The sequence below is a fragment of the Vespa crabro genome, chromosome 7 (assembly GCF_910589235.1).
Source record: "Vespa crabro chromosome 7, iyVesCrab1.2, whole genome shotgun sequence".
In the NCBI taxonomy this organism is placed as follows: Eukaryota; Metazoa; Arthropoda; class Insecta; order Hymenoptera; family Vespidae; genus Vespa; species Vespa crabro.
Window position 1 is genome coordinate 5,100,222 of NC_060961.1, and position 15,569 is coordinate 5,115,790.

Genomic DNA, 15,569 nt, shown 5'->3' on the forward strand with positions numbered 1-15,569 from the left:
TTATAAAAAATAATAATAAACCCATTGAATGATCTTATTAAAACCTAGTAATTATTCGTATCTCTTTATTTTAGCATGAAACGTATAAGACGAGATAATATTGAACAAGCTAAAGACAATAGCGAAACTTAGGCAACTCGTGAAACTTGAAACTTTGATGATATTAGAAGATGATGAGGCGGGCTCGTCTGCTTTGACTGTCGCCGCGGGACGCTTTAAATCACCAATATTCTTCAAAGCGTTGTCGACCGTTTTATTAAGATCGACAAAATATGAAGCCCAATTATCCGTTTCGGAAATGGCCAAAGGCAAAATCGGTGGCTCGAGAATAGAAAATTTATCTTTGGCATCGAACAATACCTTTATTATTTCCATAATGTTTGCCTGTGTTTGGTTCTTCAAATTTTGAATAAGATCGTTCACAGTGGCGTTCAACTGCGTATGAAATTTACTCCAATCAGCGGCAGCAATAGAATTCGTGATATTGTCCGTGATTAATCCTTTTAAAGCTACGATCTCATTTTTTAAATCATCGAACGATTTCACGTACGTATCGTTGATACTGGACCAATCAGCGTTCGTTGTATTAACGGTGTTTAAAAAATTCATTATCGTATCGTTAATATCGTTTTTAAAAGTTATCCAGTCGGCCGCTGGAATGATCGTTGGTGGCCAGACCGTTGGCTTTGTAAAAGTAGCAGCTTTGACGGTATTGTAAAGAGTAGACGAGGCTTTCCAAGCCTTAGTGGTTTCTTTGAGATTAAACGTAGGTGACTTGACGATATTGTTTTCACCCATACCAAAGAAATCAGCCCATTCGGCTTTTATACCAACAATTTCGTCTTTCAACTCTGCAAATTTGCTCTTGAAAGTATTGCCAAAAATTATCCAACCAATAGGATCTATCGTCTTTAGATCTTTGCTTTTAATATCTGTGATTATCTGTGCGACAGAAGCGTTTATCTTACTTTGAAAATCAAGCCAATCGTTTGTTAAGTTTACAAGTTGCATTGTCATAGGATTGTCTTTTGATTTTCCCGAAATATCGGCTAGTGCACCTTCAAACGGCATGTTTGTATAAGGAGATGGATTCTTTAGAAAAGCTTTATTGTTCGCAGGAAATTTACTATTGAATGTAGCAAAACTTTTCATAATTTTATCTCTATAAGCTAACCAAGCTATGGAATCACCAGGAGGTGGCATACCGGCTTCTATATTCTGTACGGTATTCGATACTGTATTTAAGATATCGCTTTTAATGGACATCCAGTCAGTCATCGTATCCCCTGTTCCTGCAGCTAACTCTGTTGGTACAGTCGACGTGTCAGCGATAATCTTATCTCGAAGAGCATTGAAATGAGCTTTAATGTCATCTCCAAACGTGGCCCAAGCTGGATCACCAGGTTCAGGCATATTAGTAGCAATATTCATGATAGCATCGTCGAGAGAATTGATTACGTCGCCTTTGAAATTTTTCCAATCAAAAATTGCAGCTATACTTTCTTTACTTGCATTAATCATCTCAGCCGTTTTATTTTTCATTGGAAGCTTAGAAAAGAGATCCATTTTTGCAGAAATAATTTGGGATATTAAATCGGACGTCTGATTCTTGATCTTCGTTCTCAAATCGATCCAATCGGCGGTAATCGGTGGAATACCTCCAAATCCACCAATGGTATCGTTCAATGTCTTGATGAGTTCACTTTTGAAATTTATCCAATCATTGAACATAGCTGCTCCAGGAGCAGCTCGTAATGTAAAATTCCCATCATTGTAAGCCGTCATTTCCATTGGTTCCTTTTTCGGATGTAATCCGTTAAGTTGGTTCCTAATCTCCGAAAATGTATTGTTTAGTTCGTTACCAAAGGCAAGCCAATCGGGACTGGCCGGTGGTAGATTGGTTCTGGTATCATTAATAAATGTCACTATTTCTTGAATAGTATCGTTCAAAGTCTTCTTGAAATTTAACCAATCCACCACGAACGGAGCTGTCTTTAGAATTGGTACGTTTAGACGATCTTCCTTCCAAAGTTCAAGAGACAATTGTGGTATATCCTCGCAGGATATCACCGGATTATCGGCACCAATCGATCGCATAACTTTCAATTGAATTTGGGTTACTTGATCGGAACAGTCGCACAACAATCTCGCCAGGGAACTCTTACGTAATTCTTGCAATTGTTCTAAAATACATAATATTAAGATTTAAAACATTTGATAAAATCTAATTTAAAATATATTATAACATGTTAAAATATATTAAAAGAATATTTTACCTTCGGTAAATGAATGCGATTGATCAGGTACCTCGTACCAATAACGATCTCCTTTCTGCAATCTGACGAACTGATCAGCAATTAAACACGTGAAAGTGGGTCCAACGATACCACCGGTTTTCGGTATTTCCGCCAGTGCACCAGTATATAGATCAATATCGTAAACGGATTCGTATAGCTTTGATATCGCATCGAGGGCTTCTGGATCCATATGATCGATCAGATCACTGAACGATTCGGGTTTCCCCAAATTACAATATTCTCTCCATTTAGTATAACCAGGTAGTCCGTGATCCCTTCCACGTTGAATATTCAACGATACGAGATCGAGACCGCAAGGTACTGAAACGTTGTTAATCGGATCCTCGAAAAGATGTCTCGTTAATTGCGATGTGACGTGAATTGAAGTTCTTTGAATGACGTTTCTAGTAGCCGAAATTACCGAGTTACCAATGCCATCGCTCGAATATAGACTATAAGGATTGAAAAGCATCCTGTGAAGTTCGATGTACGACGAAGTGCCTTTTTGGGCATTAGTCATCATCATCAAACCGGGCAGAAGAGTATGTGCAAATCTAAAAGCCGCTGCAGCAAAGCTATTGGCTATAGTTGGATCATTGATTGGATTATCGGGACTCTCGCTCCATTTTCTATAACCCGAAGTCAATGGTCTCAAATCTCGAAGATTCGTTTCCTGTTCACCTAATATAATTGGAACGAATTCTTCATAGGTAATATGCTGAAGTTGAGCACCGATTATACGACGAGCTTCCTGATAGACCTTTTCGTCCGACCAAGTAGGATTAACATTGGCCAATCCATCAGCAATTTTATTATGTTGTCTTGCCCATATCAAATGCATAGTCGTCAAGTGCAAATTCTCGTTCGCTCTTGGATCTCCTGCGAGGAAACAATAACGTCCCCTTAAACGTTCATCCTCTCTATTGCATCCATCATTGAAATTTAAACTAGCCGGTAGAAGAGTTCTGTTATCCGGCGTTATTTGCATCCTCAATCGTCCACCAGAGAATTCCCGTAGATTCTGTGCGGTTTGAGAATCCGATCCATATATCGCCGAGCCATCGATAAAAGCGGTAACCTAAACATGAAACGATTCACTATTTTACACATCTGACATAAGATCAGATAATAAGGAAACAAGAAAATAAATAGGTTCACCTGATTAAGTTGTTCTCTTGGTCCAATTTTACATTGAGGAGCCGGTGCCGAACGAACGAACTCCATGCAGGTTTTTCCGGTAATATCGTAAACTGGATCACCCGATCCAACGGAAACGGGAAAACATTCTGGATGGCCGATCGAAGGCGGACAACACGAGATGGAACTACCGTTGACGCCCTGACTTATCGCTGTGGCTGTGATATCGTGATCGAGGAACTGACCGAACACGGCTAACATCACGGTAAATGAAGGATTTGAACTGGGCGACGGCTTGTGAACTTTCAGACTGACCTCCCTTGCCGAGGGTAACTCATTTCCGGAACGTGCTCTTCGAGGTGAATCGATTCTGTCAGCGTAATCTGGTGGCAGGACTCTTCTAAACGGCATCAAAGCCGAACCCCATTGCTTCGGGCGATTGCAGGTCCCGTCGTAATTTCTGTATTTGCCGATGGTGCAATTCACATTCAGAAATTCTCTGCAGACACCTTTCGGTGCCCAACCACCATCGAAGAAACAACCGATTGCCGACGGTTTGCCTGAAAATGATCTTGCGCTTTCGATTTGCTTTGTAGCGGCTATCTCGCCAATGGCAGCCAAAGCTAAACCACCGACATTGACACTCGTGCTGACTGCCCATCGATGTCTCGATTCTGGTGATGGTGATGGTAAAGGCGAAGATAATGCCGCAGTATCAGCAGAAACTCTCAATTGTACAGCCTGTTGACCAGCCGTAAGAGCTTCCTTCAACTCTGTTTCGGTCAGATTCTGCTTTGGCGAAAAATCAATGTTATCATCTGCTCCGTAAACGAAATGACTCGCACTGGTAGTACTGAAGAAAGTATGCGAATCGAATCCCGTAGTTAGACCCACTTTTAAATTAGCAACATCGTTCGTTTCAGACGAGTCAGTACTCGAAGATGTCTGATTAGTTATTCCGTCTTCTGTTTGATTACTGTGACTCACGGAATAACTGATCGTAACGACCAATGCTATCGTGAATATTGCTCTGAAAAGTTCGAACGAATGATTAAATCAATGATAAAATAATTAAAGGAAAAACCATTATTACTTGTGATTTCTCGTGTACCCCTAATTTAATATCTTTTTTCTTTTTCTTACTTGTTTTTTCTTGCAATCGATACATCGAAGTCGAATAAGAAAAATATTTTCAGTTAAAGTTCGCTCTCTCTCTCTTTTTTCCTTGTTCTTGTTCACTATAATAGAAAAAAAAAAAACCAATCGAAATCGCGAAATTTATTCGGTAATTACAGATTTTCTCGATTTAAGTCCAGTCGAGAGTTCTTAGTTTTCGGGTTTGTTCCAATTATACTCAGCAGGACGTTGTCGTTACGTAATCAATGACCGAGGGCGACGTTATCCTTACGTTATGCAAATCGATTGGAACTCAAAGTGTTGAAGTACGCTTAATTGCAATTAACAGAGAACAAGAGAGAGAGAGAGAGAGAGAGAAATAGGGAGAAAGAGATAGAGAGAGGGGAAGAGAAAGAGAAAGAGAGATCGAACGGCGTAGTACCCGTTCACCGTTCGATTACACATGTAATCAAGGTCGACGTCACGTAACACGAATCGACCTACGCTTAAAATACAATGCCAGGTTATGCGTTGAATATAATATATTATTACTGTATACTGTACTGTATTCATGTGTCCATTTAAACTCCACAGAATCTACGCCATTTTAGAATTATATCATCTATATTCAGGACCGTGAAACGCGAACTTTGATACACAACAAATTTGATACATGGAATACCAATATATTAACGGCATGTAATAAACGTAATGTCATATACCTACTATGTTCGTGCTTTAATTATCACACATGCATTTTAAATCAAAGCTCTCGACTATTACCCGGTATCTGCTCGATTAATTATTATCATTCGAAAACAACAAAGCGTTTCGATCAAAATGAACGATCGCGTATCGTCGCGAATTTTTACAAAATGACAAAAGTCTCTCGAAATATCTCGAAAATTTTAAATTCGCGATGAAATATGTTTTTTCTTTATATATATATATATATATATATATATATATATATATATTTATATTTATATTTATATTTATATTATTCCGATCTTTCAATTCGACTTGAATTCGCTAAAATATCCGACGAGAAATTATGAAATTGTATGATAAAGGTATTTGATCGATCGAACTCACAGAGAAACGATGAAGGTAAGGCATTGTATTTGTTGTTCCATTTTTCTCCTACGCGAATAAAATTGGTAGGTGTCGTTCACGTAATATGTTTGCGGTTCCGCGGCATGGGCCAACGGAATCTTCTCCGAATCGGACATCTTTCCTTCTGCACGTTAACGCGTCAACAGGTAAACTAAAACGATTTGCGATTGTCGATAGGCATCGAAGTGACTTGTGAATTTACGTAAGTAGCAACTACTTATACTAGACGGGTGAAAAAGACATAAATATAATTTTTCTTCTTTTTCTTTTTTTTTTTCTTTTCTCGTTCGAATATGCAACACACGTTTCTTTGCAAATTTGCGATGGTTCGAAAATCGCAAGAACTTATCCTCCTTTAAAAAGAAAATTACAAAATTTTATTTAATAAAAAGTAAAAGAATTTTTCACACGTGCGACACACATTTCTCTGCGAATTTGTGATCGTTTGAAAATCGCGAGAACTTATCTTCCTTTAAAAAGAAAATTACAAAATTTAATTTAATAAAAAAATAAAAGAATTTTTCAAACGTGCGACATACGTTTCTCTGCGAATTTGCGATCGTTTGAAAATCGCAAGAACTTAGCTTCCTTTTAAATAGAAAATTACAAAATTTAATTTAATTAAAAGTAAAAGAATTTTTTAAACGTGTGACACACGTTTCTCTGCGAAATTGCGATCGTTTAAAAATCGCGAGAACTTATTTTCCTTTGAAAAGAAAAAGAAATAAATAAAAAAAAAAATATATATATATATATATATATATATATATATATATATATATATAAAGAAGAAAAAAGAAAAAAGATATCAATGTCACGAAGATATTTATTTTTATATAATACTATTTGTCACATGAGCGCGCACTGTTTTCTTGTAAATTCGCATAATGAACTTGTATAACGAACGGGCGTGGTAAACGAAGGATAACGAGAATGAATATGGTACAACAATAAAAGAAAAAAAAAAAAAAAAGAAGAAGAAAAAAGATCGAAGGGAGGCACAAAATAATTAACGATGGAATAGGTATTTTCGTTTCAATTCCGCAACTCGTTCCCGTTCCAGAGAAAATCGAGAAAACGTTCGAAATTTTTTTCTAACTATAATAGTAACTACCTATCCACCTACGTTACATTGTTATGTAATTAAGTAAAGGTATTTAATTATGAGAACGCGTGCAGTATCCACGACCCGGTACATTCCCAAAGTGTTGAGAGAATTCAAGCAGCCCGTCTCATAAATCAAATTAAGAGCCCGTAAACAGATCATCCAGAAGTTAATGATCATAGCGTAAAGCAACGCGTTGCGTGGATTATCATCTAGTATCCGTAACAGGAATATTAAGCGATTTAACGGACGGGAAAGTGATCGTAACATGTAATTTTCGAAAATGTCGTCGACATCGTTGTATCCATGAGAAGAAAATGTTTCGCCTCGTTAATAAGCCGATATCAACGATATTAAACGATTTGACTTGGATTTAACACAATGTGATACGTGCGTGTGTTATCTGTCTCGATTATTTTCTTTTTCTCCTTTTTTTTTTTTTCTTTTTCTTTCCTTCTTCTTTTTTTTTTATCTTCTCAAGAGATTACATAAATAGTGGACTTACATGAGACTTGCGCAAATGCAGCATTGAAAGTTTCGAATTCGAGCTCTTCTCGTCCTCAAGAGACTCGCAAACTCAACGTAATCAGGCGAATCGGTTGGTCTGGTCAACGAAGTTCTTTCGGTGATACGCATACTTTGCCGTGCGCGCAAATGCGCGCACGTTCACGATATAATAAAAGAAAGAAAATATAATGGAAAGAAGATAATGAAAGAAAATAATGAGAAAGAAAGATAAAAGAGGGAAAGATTATGGCTAATAACTTTTTTGTTTTTGTTTTTGTTTGTTTTTTTTTTTTTTTCTTTTTTGTAAACAAGACGATATTTGACCGAAACTTTTTACTTCATCGTATGTATATACGTCGACCGACGAACGAAGAGACTGCGTTAGAGAGGACGACGATGACGATGGTAACGCTAATACTTGCCACTACCAACGCTCTCTCCCTTGTTTCTCGTCTCTATTCTCCTCCCGCGTTCGGCTCGGTTCGTCTTACCACAAGATTGTACTATACTATAGGAGAAAAAAGGTTTCAAAAGGGGTAAACCGATCCAACGGTGCTTTTATATATACGCATACATATGTACTTTAATATATTGTACATATGAGACTATATTCATTTCTTTTTATTTCTCCTGTAATATTCATTGAAAATCTTCTTTTCTTACGTTCAATATATTATTGAAAATATTTACTTGATTCAATTAATAAAGAATTTATTAGAATAAGATAATACTTATTTATAAATCAAGATAATATTTGCAAAATTTTGCAATGTTATTATGTCAACGATCATGAAGAAATTTTTTGAAAGATATTTTCTTAATTTGAGGGTAATAATAAATTAAGAAAATTAGATACAAATTTATACGTTTATAAGAAATTAATAAATGATAAAAAGGAGAAAAATAAGATTAAAATCTACGTCTTTGTAAGAAAACAGGGTTTAAGAAAATGATTCAGAATGTTCAACGATTCGACGAGACTCCATCGTAATTGTATGCATATATATATATATATATATATATATATATATATATATATATATATATATATATATGTATATGTATTTGCATCTATGTAAGCATGACGGACTGGTTGGGTTACATAAGGTTAGTCACGAATCAAGGAACTGAGAATGTAACGTGAGTCAACTCGATGTATTTTTATTTTGTGGTATTAACCAATACGAAGATAATTTTAATATGAAGTAAAACATCACCTCGTACCATTTCAATCATCGATAATTTCTGTCAATCTAGCGAACAACAAAAAAATAATAGTTTTCTAAAATAATTAATAATTGAATTAAAAAATCAATAAATTCAAATATTGTGTTATTAATTATATTATTAAATAAATGTCCTTTTATTTATCAAGATGTAATAAATAGTTAAGAAATATTTGTACAATTAAATCTTAATTAATTTTTAAATATCGCATAATCTAAGAATTCATTGATGAGCATGAGTATTAATTAAAACGTAAATACTTAAATGTTATACAAAATATTATCGATACAATAATTAAACGTTTTTATTATTGAGACCAATTAAACTCTTCGTTTTCTCGAATTAATACGAATATATAAATATGCATATTTTTTTTCCAGATGATTATCTTATTTGTTATTCGATATTACGTTCACATTGATCTTGAAACATACAACGATCAAAATATAGGACAACGTAAGAAAATAAAAACCAACAACAACATAGAAGTTTAAACAGAATATACATACATGACACGGAACAAAGGTCGACGATCGTCGAGTAAGAACGTTTCACTCTTCAACATGAAGCGTAAGACGATACACGTAAGAGGCCATACACGAAGAGGCTTCTGTCGTTTGGTTGGCTTCAAAGGGAATGTAAGTAAGTACAAATTACGAATTGTACGGTGATAATATAAAATCGATCCGGTTTTCTGATAAAATCCATCGTTAGTTTCATTCAAGCTGATAGATCGATTAGAGATGATCCTTATAACTCTCGAAAAGAATTATTCGAGAAGTTAAAACGATTAAATGAAAGCGTTTCTTTCCGAGTAAAAGAAAAAAAAACAAAATAAAAAAGAAAAGAAAAAAGATAAGAAGAAAGTCGATTGCGTTGAATTTATTCCACTTATTCCGTACAGCAAAAGTTGTATCGCTTCGGTGCTCGAAGTTCGAGCCATTGTTCCTGATTCGGGACATACATTTCCGCTGGCATCCGCTCGAGACCGGGTGATTCCGGTGATCCGCTATCATTTGTCCTACGAGCTGAAGCACCGAACATACTTTTGTACTTGTTGCGTGAAAGAGAGAGTGAATAGAGATGACGGAGACTAATTACTTTCTAGCCACTTGAGAAATGCTTTCTCGTGTATTACTATCTTTCTCTCTCTCTCTTTCTTTTCCTTTTTTTGAAATTCTCAACAAAGACGTCGACTCTACGAAATCCTTAATTGTTCCCCGAAGAGACAAAATATACTTACCAAGTCGTTTCTGCATAGGAATCGCTTCTCCTGGATGTCTAAGAAGAAGTCGACCGACGCCCTCGCAACGGCGTAACATTTCGTTCTTCAACAAATGATTTCTCACATTCTGCGATATTATCGAGCACGCTGTTACCCACGTGGAAACATAGGCAAAGTCGGTGAGTAATTGAAGAGCTCCGTATTCGCTAAAAAAAAAAAAAAAGAAAGAAAGAAAGGAAAAAAAAGAAAAATTTGTTTGGTTTCATTCACCATTCTGCATTCACGATTTAATTTACCTGAATTTGATGCGATGCAAATAAATATAATCGAGCCAGGCTTCGCACATTATTTTCAATATCATATTTGAAATATCAGGATCCTCTATAACCTCGAGAACCGGTAATAAAATCTTCTCTAAAACAAACGTTCTTGCCACACATTGATTGAGATTTTTTTTATTTTCTTTTTTTTTTGTTTGTATTTTTTTCCTTTTCTAAAGTATACATATATTATTAACGCGTTACCGAAATAAGTTTCAACATAGGAACTTGCAGCCGCAGGTGCCACGTCGCTGCTCTTTCTCCAATAATTTGATCGTGGAAAACACATGTGTAGATTCGCAAGGCTGATCACGCGACAGATCTTGGCGAGTATGTCTATGCACTTTACCGGTGCATCCTATCGATTTACGAATATACAGTACGTAAGTAAAGGATACAGCATTTGAACTATTTACAAGCTCAGAATTTTTCAAAATCATTTAACGATTAAAGATCTCGCGAATAATTAATTTTGACTAAAATATATTTCGTTTCATTTTAATTTTAACACTCGTCTTATTATATTTAATTATTTCAAAGAGATCAACTTGTAATGTATTAAAATGTATATACATATTTAGATATATACATATGTTTAATATTTTCGTTTCAAGAAGAAATATGAGAAAAATCATGATATTACCTGCAACAACTGTACGTTGGCGTTCACCTCGGAAACGATTTTAGCTCTCATCTTGACGCAAACGAGCACTTGTACGCTAACGGAATCCTCCGAAAGTGCACTCGAATGATCGGCGAGCTACAATCGATAGAGATTCAATTCGACAATTGAATTTGATTTCGCGAAAAGAGTAGATGTACTCAAAAAAATTCTATTTAATGGTAAGAATAAAAGAGATCGAGAGACGTATATGCGTTTAATGGAACAAAAACTTCCTCGACGATATTTCACAGTGATACTATTTTAACGCTATATGTTCTTATTAACGTGCTTTTCAAAAGAATAAAAACTTTAGATTATTTTTTTATACGTCGTTATGATCGACGTTCGATTATAATCAGTATAATCATTTTTATCAATCAGTACAGAACTTCAGATCGTATTAATTATAATTTGTCTCTGTTTAATCGTATGACATGACATCGTTACTCCCATTCGTTCGTTTACATCCATTCGAAAAAATATTGATATCTGTATTGATATTTTTATATGCAATAAATATAGAAATGAAGACGATATTTATGGTTATGTAAAAATATGATAAAAAAAATACTAGATAACTATAACTGCTGCTAGTATATTATACTTTTAAAAAACTTGCGAAGAATATTTTTTTTTCTGTCTGATTTTAAAATTATCAATAGAATTATCTATATAGAGATATTTCATCGCCTAAAAGATATACATTAATGATAGAAAATACAATTTGTCAGGAAAATAAACATATTAAAAAAAAAAAAAGAAGTATCGATGAGATGAATCAGCGAGAAAATGTCGATGGAAAGATATTAATGTAAACATTGTCAAATAATATGATAGTAATTTCAACCTTGAGATAAGATAGTTCCTCGAGACAATTGACCACGTCGCCCTTGACCATTAGAAATAAAACATCCAGGTTCCAAGTGTGAGCAATCATCTTGGATTCCTGCATGACCCAGAGCCTAGCAGTGTGGACCGAGTGATCGAGCCTGTGAAGAACGACGATCTGTTCTGAAATCGGCAATTCCATTAACGGCGCGCCGATCACCCATTCACCTCCGACCTCGCACTCGTTGCTCAGCGTTACCAGTAATTGGAAAAGCTCGCTGAACATTTGACCCGTGTCCGTGCCCTAGAAAATGGGTAAAGAGAAATCGTTAAACGGGTTATAATTAAATCCAACGCGATTGTCAAAATATTTGAAATTTAAATTCCATTCCTACTACGGAGTGTATTATTAAAGAAAAAAAAAATAAAAAAAAAAAAGAGAGAGAGAGGAAAAGAGAGATAGATGGATATACATATTCATTTTATATCCATAATACCTACATTTAACAAATCGAGATAAAATTATATCAAAACAAACTAAATAGAGTTAGTTAGCGCTAAACACAGAAAGTAAAAGAGAGAGAGAGAGAGAGAGAGAGAGAGGGAGGGAGGGAGAAGGGAGGGAGGGAAAGATGAAGAGAAAGAATTTAAATGCATAATATTATTTCTAATGAAATAAGATAAGATCATTACACGAAAAGAAATACAATGGAAAAGTAATAAAGCTAGTTAAAGTTACTAAGTTGAAAAATGTTAAAGAGAGAAAAAAAAAACAATTTCAAAAGAAAGAAAAAAAAGGAAAAAAACCAACCTCAGTAGTAGAAGGTCTCGATTGGCATTTGAAGGCAGATGTATACGCTATTCGAAATAATTGGTCCCAAGATGTGATAGTAACGTGATAACCGAGAGCATCGCATAAATTTTGTAAAGCAGGTTTAACTGTCGGCGGAACTAAAATTTGATCATCGAATTATTCGAACTCTTCGACGTCAAACGTATATTCCATGAAGTGATTACGTGCCTCACCCGCATTTTTTTGAATGAATTGTCTCAACCAGTTTTTCAAGTGTTCCGCTCCATGATTATGATGAGAAGCCAGAGCTTCCGGTGACCACCATAGAACAACGTGATCTAACATCCCCGAAAGAGCTGCCCAAGCTACCTCCTGATAATAATTTTTTACCTTTCTTATCGCGCTACCTTTTAGTCTCTTTTCTCCTGTAAACGATTCGAAAAAATTCATTACATTCGAATCGAATATATTTCATTTTAATCGTTATGAGTTATACAGAACGTTTCACGTAAAACAGTTCGCCTAATCCATCTTCTTTAATTGTCACGATATGAAAAATTGAAGGAAAACTTCGAAGGAAATTAGATCGAAATAAAATGTTTTTTTTTTTTTTTTCAATTGGATCAGACTCATTGAAACCATTCAAATTGGATAAAAATTATTTTTAATGCCTTTACAATTAACCAAGACAATTAGATTACTTGTTTTAAATGATACACCCGGTATATTAATCGTGCATCTTTTGCATTTTTCATTAAAATTTCCCTTAAGTCTATTCTTAAGGTATAATATTATTATTATAATTAATATTATCACGAAAAATTTTCTTCGTTGAAGTTAACTAATAAGCAACTTTCGATAACCGACCTTCTATCTTGAAGGGAAAAGTTAAGGAAGATGCTCTATTATTTCCTTGAAATTATTTTTATAGAAAAAGATCGTTATTTCGAAAGAATAAAGTTATATATCGTACCATCAATAATCTTCAAAGCATCGGAACCAAGTAACTGTGGTGAAATATCTTGGACAATGCTAAGAAGCCTTAGAACTTGTTCATTCTGAGTATTCACAAGTGCTTGAATACTCTCGAGATTCGATGGTTGTGTTTGTTGAAACGTTGAGGCATCGCTAACGATTGGTGGCGTCAAGTGTCTCGTGAGAGCTCTAAAAGGATGTAACGCAATAACATGTTTAATTATTAATTCATCTATTTTCCAACTTTAATGATAATATAAACGGTTGAGACCATTAGATGTTAACAAACCAACCGATAAATCTCGATGCTAGAATTCTCGGAAAGGTCAACGTCATTGGATGCTGATGTAACGTCCTCTTTCGTGTGTGATTCATAATTTGCTAATAGACAATCGATTAATTCATGACACGTTTCCTCGGCACGATTTTTCGCCAATATCTGCGACAATTGACTTTATTAATTATTTTTATTTGATAAATAAATCAACGATCGAACTTCGAATATATTCTTACTTGTAATATTCGAGTTACGGAAAATTTCTTCAAAGGTTCTAACGAAGATGGACAATCATTGCAAAAGACATTAACGGACGTATCCAAAATATCATGATCCAAATCGAGCATCTTGTTATATGCATTAATCATTTTAAAGATGATACGTAATATCTCGTCGGTTTTGGAATCAACGATCTCGCTTATGAGATTTCGAGTGAATTTAGCAACGACATTATGTTTTCTTTTCAATATCATAGAAAAGTGTTGTACTTTGTATTTGTAAATCGGATGCGTTGTTTCCGTCATTCCATTGAACAATGATTTATAATTTTTCGTTATATCTTCGAGATTGTCGATGATCTCCTCGAATATCTGCAATCGTACATTTATTACTTTTTTTTTTTTTTACAATAAAATTCGATTATCTCATTATATTAAAAATTAAAAAAATTTTACATTATAGAACAATAAAACAAGAAACAAAGAAATAAAGAAAAAAAAGAGAGAGGGAGAGGGAGAGTAGGAGAGGTACGATTGTAGCAATTAAAAGCAATAGTTTCCTACCTCGAAATCACAAGCTTGTGCTTTCGCAACATCCTCGATTATTAAGGCTATATGTTCCGCGAGTTTGCTCATCCTCTCGTTTAACACGGAAGAGTCTGCCAACCAGTTCTCGAGGGCAACTCCAGGAAAGGGTAGCCACTTGGCGATATTCGCTCTGTAATTAGTATCCATGCGTTTCCTTGATGTTGGCTATTCCTATGTATATACATATAACGTTTCGATTAATTTCTCCTTCCTTGACATTCGAAGTAGTTGATTCCCCTTCTTCTTCTTCTTCTTCTTCTCCTCTTCTTTCTTCTTCTTCTTCTTCGTAAATCTTCCTCGATCTTCTCCCGCATTTACTTTCTTTGTGCAAATTAGCATACCATATCAATTAGCTTCGCAATTATTTTCCATCGTTAATTATTTTTCTCTCGTAAATATCGATCGTCATTCATTGTTTCCCCTAAAGGTTCATTAACTTTTATTAAATAATTAGTATTTTCTTTGTGATCTATGAGATATACGAATGATTTTATGAGACAATAATATTCTACTGTATTTACATCGTTAGTTACCACGGTTACCTTGGCGCATGACAATGTGTTAAAACGTTCTAATAATTACGTATATAATTTTCTAGTAAAATTATTACTATATATATATATATATATATGTGTGTGTGTGTGTGTGTGTGTGCATATGTGTGTTAAATGTTTGTAAATATATCTTTTTATTATATACATTTGTAAAAATTTCTTTATCGATCAAACATCTCTATTAAATTCTTTCGCCATTATTTGAAGTTATTGAATGATATTTATTTAATTGGAAAGAGTAGCATATAAGAAATAATAGATATAGAAGATTGGTTCATCAAAAAAAAAAAATAAAAAAAAAGAAGAAAGACATTTAGTTTCAAGCAAGTTAGATCCTTAAATCTTAGATAAACTATAACATTATTTGATAAAACAGTTTTCTCGCGTAAAATTCTACTTTATCGACACTACATTGTACTTCTTACATCTATCGGTAATATAGTTTGCGACACGAAGAAGTTCAACAATTTTCATCGTTCATTCGCTCTAAGTTACATATTGTCTATGAATAAAATAAAACCAAATTCTATGTATGAGTTAAGCCATCTTTAAAACTATTGAACGAAGGGAATCGTAACAATAAAGGATTGTTCTAGCAGTATTTAAGGTGTTTCTGATATAA

At 34.5% G+C, this 15,569-nt stretch overlaps 2 protein-coding genes and 1 long non-coding RNA gene across 12 annotated transcripts; 1 reads left to right on the forward strand and 2 right to left on the reverse strand.

The window, feature by feature from the left end:
- Positions 1–29: 29 nt before the first annotated feature.
- LOC124425470 lies at positions 30–7,716 on the reverse strand. Of its 3 annotated transcripts, XM_046965835.1 has the most exons (5): positions 7,277–7,402; positions 5,646–5,817; positions 3,456–4,464; positions 2,277–3,375; positions 30–2,183 (listed from the first exon to the last, which is right to left on the reverse strand). In XM_046965835.1, the coding sequence occupies exons 2-5, from the start codon at positions 5,780–5,782 to the stop codon at positions 52–54; spliced, it is 4,377 nt and encodes a 1,458-aa protein (XP_046821791.1). In that variant the 5' UTR covers positions 5,783–5,817; positions 7,277–7,402; the 3' UTR covers positions 30–51. The 3 variants fall into 3 exon arrangements, with proteins under 3 accessions (XP_046821791.1, XP_046821792.1, XP_046821790.1); XM_046965836.1 differs by lacking the exon at positions 5,646–5,817 and having other exon boundaries at positions 7,277–7,716; XM_046965834.1 differs by lacking the exon at positions 7,277–7,402 and having other exon boundaries at positions 5,646–5,848.
- A 1,071-nt stretch (positions 7,717–8,787) lies between these two features.
- Positions 8,788–11,481, forward strand: LOC124425606. Of its 5 annotated transcripts, none has more exons than XR_006942547.1 (4): positions 8,788–9,147; positions 9,767–9,909; positions 10,264–10,433; positions 10,665–11,481. It is a non-coding gene; the product is annotated as an uncharacterized LOC124425606 (long non-coding RNA). The 5 variants fall into 5 exon arrangements; XR_006942551.1 differs by having other exon boundaries at positions 10,668–11,481; XR_006942550.1 differs by having other exon boundaries at positions 10,264–10,429.
- Positions 9,373–15,125, reverse strand: LOC124425605 (coiled-coil domain-containing protein 142). 4 transcript variants are annotated; one of them, XM_046966157.1, is made up of 12 exons: positions 14,370–15,125; positions 13,824–14,177; positions 13,604–13,749; positions 13,309–13,499; positions 12,569–12,760; positions 12,354–12,493; positions 11,562–11,846; positions 10,694–10,810; positions 10,255–10,408; positions 10,027–10,144; positions 9,749–9,936; positions 9,373–9,533 (listed from the first exon to the last, which is right to left on the reverse strand). In XM_046966157.1, exons 1-12 carry the CDS (start codon positions 14,538–14,540, stop codon positions 9,397–9,399), a joined length of 2,193 nt encoding a protein of 730 aa, XP_046822113.1. In that variant the 5' UTR covers positions 14,541–15,125; the 3' UTR covers positions 9,373–9,396. The 4 variants fall into 4 exon arrangements, 3 of the variants coding, with proteins under 3 accessions (XP_046822113.1, XP_046822115.1, XP_046822114.1); XR_006942546.1 differs by lacking the exon at positions 9,373–9,533 and having other exon boundaries at positions 9,907–9,936; positions 10,027–10,158; positions 14,370–15,123; XM_046966159.1 differs by lacking the exons at positions 9,373–9,533; positions 9,749–9,936 and having other exon boundaries at positions 10,019–10,158; positions 14,370–15,123.
- Positions 15,126–15,569: the final 444 nt, after the last annotated feature.

Coding starts and splice junctions, on each gene's coding strand:
- LOC124425470 (XM_046965835.1), bottom strand. CDS start 5,782: ATGTCCGATTCGGAGAAGATTCCGTTGGCCCATGCCGCGGAACCGCAA. Junction 4,465..5,645: donor CTTACCTTCATCGTTTCTCT/GTGAGTTCGATC, acceptor CGAACTTTTCAG/AGCAATATTCACGATAGCAT. Junction 3,376..3,455: donor CAAGAGAACAACTTAATCAG/GTGAACCTATTT, acceptor TTTCATGTTTAG/GTTACCGCTTTTATCGATGG.
- LOC124425605 (XM_046966157.1), bottom strand. CDS start 14,540: ATGGATACTAATTACAGAGCGAATATCGCCAAGTGGCTACCCTTTCCT. Junction 13,750..13,823: donor CCGTAACTCGAATATTACAA/GTAAGAATATAT, acceptor CAATTGTCGCAG/ATATTGGCGAAAAATCGTGC. Junction 9,937..10,026: donor TTGCATCGCATCAAATTCAG/GTAAATTAAATC, acceptor TTTTTTTTTTAG/CGAATACGGAGCTCTTCAAT.